Below are 8,144 nucleotides of genomic sequence, written 5' to 3' on the forward strand. Positions count from 1 at the left end.
ACTTTTCCGCAAGCCGCATTTTCACTACATTGTTCTTTCAGGTTTGCTGCTCTGGTTGCTCGTCGTTCGAAGGCTAGCATAAGATGGCCTGCCGACATACGTTGAAGGTACTTTTCCTCCTTAAGACTTGAGCCACACAGTACATTCCCCAGCAAGTGGAAAATATATGACCTCCTCGGAGCAGCACACCTCCTACTCCAACTGCCCCGGACGATTGCTGGGAATACATTTAATTAAAGTTATGGATGCTAAGGGAAAACGGTACGGCATCACACTGCTGCCCACTGACCCAGATTTCTTCGAACGAAAACCATCCACTTTGCAGGAACACAATTACAAACAGAAGACACACACACACACATACGTGCGTTCCTTGAGAAGTTCATCAACCGAAGTAAGGGAAGTCGGTTTAGTGCCTGGTGATGATGGAGAAGACGATGATGCAAGAAACTATTTGCAATCATTTCTGCTGCCCACTGCACTGCAGGACGATGTGTGGTTTTTGCTACATTTTTTTCTTTCTTCTTTTGGTACAAGTTCCTGTCCTCATTCAGGTGTAGCAGTAGTAGTGGTTGCTGTTGTGGGTAGAGGGTTTTGTGCTGTTGTTTCTCCACACTCTAAAATTGAGAGGCAGATGAAACGTTTCGAGCACGAGTTGATGAGGTGGAAAAGCGTGGCTGAGTGTTTAAACTGTTCAGATGTTTGGGCTTTTTGTTTTTAATTTCCAGAACACGTCAAGTAAATGGACTGGATATGTATATTAAGCTCGGAGAGAAGAGATGGACTAGGTAACTTCCATTTTTGTAATTGTTTGTTCTCGGAAGGGGAGGCCAAAGTTTCAGGGTCTTTTTTAGGATAGCTTCATCAAAGCTGATAGTCTATTATGATACTAGTGAACGAGATGATTTGAAGAATTGTATCTTTTCCGAAGTAATCAGTTGAGTAATAAACTAGTAAAACAGATTTATTGTTATACATAAAAACAGCACGGCTTATAATGAATGTCAGATCGGGAGCTGTACCCGTTCTGGTTCATACTATATGAAATAGAGATGTGTTTCACTATTAATGTAGTTTCAGAATTGATTGACACTTTTATAAGGCTTTAGGATCACTTCAAGAACCTGTATAAGTTCATAATTGATTTCTGGCTCGGAATTGGTTAGGAATTAGTACCAAAATCAGTATTGGTGTACTTCAGTTCCAACTTCGGTATGGGAACAAGATCAGCTTAAGGAACTATCTGAGATCAGGACAATTTCCAGAATCCATGTAGGCTAAGAATTGAGTTCAAAATCTGATTCAATACTGGAATAGGTACAGATGATCTGATCCAGGACTAATCGTGGTTCTGGAAAAGTTTCAATACAGTTTTGGGATCAGCATTTGCAGCACACTGGTATAGCTACAAGATCAATTTCTTTTGACATGCACCTTGCAGTAAAAGGGCCATCTCAAAAGGTGTATTGAATAACGCTATAAACGGGCCAAAGTAACGAAGTACCATCAAATTATACATCAGCACACTAAAACTTCAATAGATTTCCTTATTCTGGTAATAAACAGTGAAGAAGTTCTCCGTCGAAAAAATCCAATGCACCACTCAGCGCACTCGTTGTGTGTTATTAAACTCGACAGCTCTCATAAATAACATCCCATCAACATCTCGTCTTTTCTCCATCGCTCTCCTAATGGAGTGATTAGTATTCATTACCACCAGTTAGCTACCAGCAAGTCTTTTGATCTTGCTCGATCCGTATCTGTCTCTGCTGGCCGATACTTTTACGATACTCTCACCATAGTCGGTTTGCATTAGTTACAAGTTTAACAGCTTTATTAATAGAACCTCACCTTCGGCTAATAGCTTTATTGCTACACTTTGTCACTTTGGCAGACGGCCTCGAACGAATGTTTCGTTTGGAAATTATTCAAATAATCTAACGCCATTCTGAAGAACCGAGTGGCCACACAGTCAGGTCCTCACAGTCTTTTGAAAACCTGATATCCTTGTGCGAGATTTCACTCTCCCCCGGCGGAAGACAAAAAAAGCCCCTTAGCAATAAATCATATAGTGCTGCTGCCACCGGCAGCCGAGCAAGGGAGCAATAAAATTCGTGCTTATGTACGCTGTCCCCGGCTATCTCGCGTGCTGATCGAATATCGTTGGACGGAAATCCGCTTTTTATTGAAAACCAAATCCACACACACACACATTTACCGCAAAAGTGTCATAAAAAATTGACACCATCATTGATGGTATGTGGAAGATATTCGCTTCTCTGTTGCTGCTGCTGCTGCTGCTTAATGGAACGATTGTGAACGCTGTGAAGCGGCAAGGTGATGATTGAAAGCACTGGGCGGCGATGCATTATTACCCGTACGCTACATCCATACAAGAGATCCATGAGGGCATTAGAAACATCAGACCAGAGAGAGAGAGAGAAAGATAGAGAAGCGCCATAGCGATGATACCGGAAGTATTTCTCCACCATAAATGTCACCGTAAATTGAGCCCACGGCACACCGCGTATTGGGAGCGATTTTTGGGGGGCGAACAATTTTTATCGCACTATAGTTAGACAAAATCCCAGAAATTATGGTGCACTGCTTTCACGATGCGGTGGGCTATTGTATTCGCGGCGAGGAAAATCAGCATGCGCGACAAAAAGAAAAAGCCCGATGATTAAGTGTATTGTACAGCTTAATGGAAGTGAGACACTATCACTGAAATGCGCTCTTCACGACACACAGCACACACATACTGGAAAGGATGATCGCCTGCTGTTGCAGTACCTAATACTTTTCACCGTGCTCTTTCAACCTTAGCAACCTTTGGCAGGTTGCACCTTATGACCTAGAATATGCTCCTACTGCTCGAATGCTTGCAGCCACAGTGCAAACAGGTTGCCTAGCGATGTGTGAACGCAAGAAGCAGTGAACTTAGACAATGGCGCTAGCAACGGGTTTGAGAACGAAAGGACACCGGATGGGAGCCTCTCAGCGTCATTACTCTAAGTGTAGTCTAAGCACAGAATGGTGTCATTGTCAAGCCCTTGGACTAACGTGCCACGCGTGAACAATTTAAGCATTCGTTTCACTTTGTTTTAGACACAATTCTAAGGGAAATGTTTGAGAGTGTCTTGAAGAAGAAAAAAACTAATTCCAGCAGTTGTTGTTTTTACACTCCAATTATTGCTGTTATAATTGCAAGAAAGTTCCACTGACCCGTAAGGTGTCTGCTTTCGTCAAAACCACTCATCACTTAAAAGCTTCTCTATTTCTACATCTCTTCCAGATTGTTTGCTCCATAGCGCCTTCCAACAAGTCAACATTGTTCCAATATTTCACCCAAACGAAGAGCCAATTTGCATCTTCATCCATTTGCGCTCGGTGACATTTGGTTTTAATGAAAACTCCCACTCTCCAGCTCCAACAGAAAGGATGGAAGAAAACAAAGCGAACGGATTGAGAAGATCAATTTCGCTTCCCTATATCGCTGCTTTTGGAGAAAGGAAACCCTCACCCACGCTTGATTTATGATGCATCCGAAGCCCGAAATAAAAGCCCGTATTCTCCACTTCTCACGGAGCGAAGAGTTCGGGAGATGGCATTTTTCATAACCCTCAAACCCGATGACCTCGGGATGGAGGAGATGAGATTCTGGCCCACCTGAGCGCTCTTCCCATCGTACTCGCTCCACAGTACAGCAAACAAACAAACAATTGAAAGCTGTCACACAATGCTTCTCCTCGCCTCGCGTAATGGCTCCTCACCTGAGGTGGCACACGCTGCTGTTGAACGATTGGATCGCGATTAGACTGCGCGCCCGGGCCATACCGGCGGGGGTTGACCGGCGAGGTTAAGTGCTGGTGAATGTCTGAATTGATGCCCTCGGTTCGTTGGCAGTGGGAAAAGCGCGGTGGTGGAGAAGCAAAATAACTATAAATTCTAATGCACCCAGCGACCCAGTGGTGCTGCCTGGTGCTATTGATAAAATACGAACGAACCCAAATTTCGTACCCCCGGTTTGACAAATGGACTGCCATTTGAAATGATGCTTGCCGTGCAGCAGCGCTGGTTTGTGCAGCATCAGAAAGCCCTCGAGAGAGCGCCCACCACCGTGCGAACGATTTGCATATTAATGATGTGAAAGTGTTCGGTTTTGCGGCCCGGCACGTTGAAGGGAAGCACCCACCGTACTGTTTGGTGAGTAATTTTCAAACCCATTCTAGTGACATTCAAATGGAGCATGGTGGGCTCGCTTGGCAATTGTTACAATGCTGCTGCTCCATACTTTACCGATTAACCTTTTCGAGCGCAGTCATTAGTATTGTGTAGTGATATTGAATAGGAATTGGGAAACAGTAATTATATCGTACAGTGAATGTCATTAGTTCGGTTTTACTGTAATAATGTGTCATTATTTTTGGTTTTGGACGAAAACAAGTAACTGTTGTGCTCTTCTTGACAAGACTTTCAGTTGACATTCTTTAAACGGGAAGGTTATGTGCATTACTCTCCGCACACCCGGTTGTCGCTTAGCCGACAGTAGCATCAGTTGCATCACAAAAAGACACCTCGCTTTAGAGGCTGCACTGTTCGTTCCATCCGACGAACTATAATATTTGAACAGCCATAAATATTTGCCCTTTCACAACTTCAACGCCAAAAACTGAAAAACATTGAAACAGTCAACAAATTTTCGTTCTCAAAGCGTTGCTCTCAAGCGTTGATGGATGCGCTGGGACCAAACCAAAAAAAGAGGCTCCAGGGGTGGATTTACGGGAAGTGTACGACAGCAAGAGGAGCCCGCTGAGGGCTGCGAGGTGAAGTGAAAATCAAACATCTTCACCATAATTGACGTCAACTTGCCGTCAACGCAAATAGAAATAATAGAAATGAGCGCTGGCAATGAGTAGGGGCGAGGTGGAGAAAAAACGTTACGCTGCGTGAAAAGAAAATACTGTAAATTTTACACACCACACCGACTTCGGTCCGTACGCGTTCTGGGTGCATTCTTCCCGTTCCTCGCCGAGCAGCAACCCACAGAACAGATGGAAAAACAGCGCGAGGGATGAGGGTGTTAACAGACCTTCCGCTGCCCTGTGTGTGTGTTTGCCCGTACTCAATATTTCGACTGCAGCTGACTTTGCGCGGCGCGCAGCGCACAAACAGAAAACACTTTAAACGATGTTGTTTTCACTACCAAAACAACTGACAGTTACTTTTGAGGGTTTGATGGGATGAGGCGAGACGCGACGACTTGGGCATCCTTTTGCTTTGCGCCGAACTCCGAATTGTCCGAAGAGATGGCTTAAAGACGATCCTACTTCTAGGGCGGGAAACGGGAACGGCACGCAAAACAGAAACACACCCAAGCGTGGAAAATCCACCCCACACAGCAACAACAACAACAATGAAATTCTAAAGCACAATACCTCATTGAAGCGGAATGTAAACGCGCTTCACCAAATCGATACGCTACGGTACATTGAACCTCACCGTCGTCAGGCGGTGCCATCTCGGTACCGTGGAGTACTCCCGTGGCGCACGCGGGCCTTGGGTAATTTATTATGCCGTAGTTTTGAAGGGCACTCCGACGGTACGGTTTGAACGGCTATCTCTTCCTATCTTTCTTTTCTTCGATTTGAGGGGCACCACAACATCCCATCTCTTTTGCACAGATCGGCAGTCGCTGGACGGAAGGTACATCGCTAAGTACGCGTTACGAATCGCGTTAGTGCTCATAACGGCAGGTGATAAACGATGCGTTTTGGCATGAGCGATGGTGCCAAAACTGCTCTAATTGCTTTTGGTCTTCCCGCCGTTCCCCTGGAGCGCCCATCTCGAACCGAGCATTGGGCTTTGTTTGGGGGCTTTTGCTAAGACAACAATGATGCGTAATGAGATGAAAGCGTTCGTTAAAGACGGCGAACGGAAATTGTCTTGCTACTTCACGCTAATTAGGGGTATTTAAAATGCTTCTACCGATCAACTATGGCGATATTAATTTTGGGTGGCAACTTAAATTGGCAGTTTAGTAGGTATTAATGTTAGCGAGGAACATTGTAGCAGTGCAACACAACAATGTGTCATATCAATTTAGCAACGGAAACCGAGTTGGAACCGTCGATTGCATGAGTGAATGGATTGCGACAAATGTAGAAAGGAAAAAAAAAGAAGCGAGCTGTGTTCTAAAAGCGAGATAACAAGTCGACCGTAATCCTACAACTCCCAGACTCGCTGACTCTACGGGGGTTTATTCTGTTATTGCGTTTTTTTTACCACTCGTATCAGAGATATAGAGTAGGCAGGGACTGTCAAGATTTTAAATGCTTTTTTTACAGCTTCACATTTTTATAATTATTTTTAATAAAAAAAACATTTCAAAAAAAATTATAGTGGAATAAACACAACAAATTTTGAAAAATAGTAATACATTATATGACCTGTTAACTATTTACAAAATTCATGAAGTCCAAAATAATTGAATACCCCTCTAAACCAGATAAATGCATTCATAAGATAAATACGCTACCCATTCCAACCTCTTTGGTCGTGTAATCGGTGCATATTACACATATACAATTAATCTTAACAAGAATGGTGCTTCTTGTTGCTAATGTGTAAAAGTGCAACACAACTGACGTCACTGTATTACTGATAAGCTTTTCTTCTAACATCCTCCAAGAAATCGTTCATTTTAATTCATACGGCCAGTATAAAAAGAAGCTACAACAGCAGACGCTCAGTTGCATTCTAAGCATACAAAGCAAACGGTTCCAGCTCACCATGTACGGTCATCAAATGTTCTTGTGTTTTGTGTTTGTGTTGATAGTGACAAGAGCTCACAGTGCGGACATCAATGACACCGACGTGTTTGAAGAGTTGATCGGCAAGCTAGAACATATCCAGTACAAGTTAATTGAGATGGAGTTCGCTATGAAGGAGGATCGAGAAAGTATTGACCAGAAACTATCTGGCGCGATCAGTCAGCTGGTCCAAACGATTGGCTACAATCTGACCACACTGCAGGCTCAATCGAATAAAATTATTTCGCAGCAGGCTGTCTGCGCCAACCACGAACAGATGCGGAAAGAGATCGAAGCGATCGGATCCAATCAAGATCAGCTACCGGCCAGGTCAGACTCTATTTTGTGGAAAAGACCCATTCGTTCGTGCAAAGATGAGTCAGCGAAGCAATCGGGAAAGTACCTGTTACAGCCTACCGAAAATGGTGAGCTATTTCTAGGATACTGTGAGCAGGTTAGTTTCGGAGGAGGTTGGTTAGTAATCCAGCATCGGTACAACGGAATGGAAGACTTTGATCGTAACTGGACAGACTATCGAAACGGATTCGGTAGCATTGGTGGAGAGTTCTGGCTTGGGCTCGAGCGTTTGCATCTGGTGACTTCAGCACGAAAACACGAGCTTTTGGTGGAGTTAAAAGATTTCTCCGGAGAGTACAAGTACGCAAGGTATAATGCGACCGAGATCGGCAGTGAGCTGGAGCAATATCCGTTAATGCTAGGTTCGTATATAGGAACGGCAGGAGACTCATTAAATTATCATAACAACATGAAGTTTACCACGATGGATCGAGACAATGATAACAAAAAGGATGTGAACTGTGCTAGACCTGATCGTGGAGGATGGTGGTTTAACGAGTGTTATACGGCAAATCTTAATGGACGTTACAGTAATACTGACGATGGTAATGCAATACATTGGTACTATTACAATTCTGCTTTTATTGGTTTAGCATACTCAAGGATGTTAATTCGTGAGACTTAATGCGAATATTAAACTATGTTTCGTTTACATCAGCTGAGAAATGTACTTCGGTTTCATCGTCTGAATATTACTTTAAATAATAAAATTAGAAATTCTAACCCTCATGCATGCTTCAAATCGACTACTTTATTGTATTATGGGAAAGAAATCATAATAATCTCGCTATATATTATAAAGCAAGTTCAAAGACTGTTTGCTTTTTGTTGAGATAAATCAAAAGGCTCGCTAAAACAATAATACATGTTAAGGACCTTTAATTTCATGAGTAAGAAGATAATCGTCTTTATTGCAGATCCAGCTGAACATAAAAAAGGTATTAAAGGAACCTAATAAAAGGTATCTCAACGTGT

General features: G+C 43.2%; 1 protein-coding gene across 1 annotated transcript; it reads left to right on the forward strand.

Annotated features, from left to right (window-relative positions):
* Positions 1-6,737: 6,737 nt before the first annotated feature.
* Positions 6,738-7,898, forward strand: LOC120959298 (fibrinogen-like protein A). The gene has a single exon (XM_040382586.2). It carries the CDS (start codon positions 6,793-6,795, stop codon positions 7,792-7,794), a length of 1,002 nt encoding a protein of 333 aa, XP_040238520.2. The 5' UTR covers positions 6,738-6,792; the 3' UTR covers positions 7,795-7,898.
* Positions 7,899-8,144: the final 246 nt, after the last annotated feature.

This window comes from Anopheles coluzzii, chromosome 3, assembly GCF_943734685.1.
Source record: "Anopheles coluzzii chromosome 3, AcolN3, whole genome shotgun sequence".
Classification (NCBI taxonomy): domain Eukaryota; kingdom Metazoa; phylum Arthropoda; class Insecta; order Diptera; family Culicidae; genus Anopheles; species Anopheles coluzzii.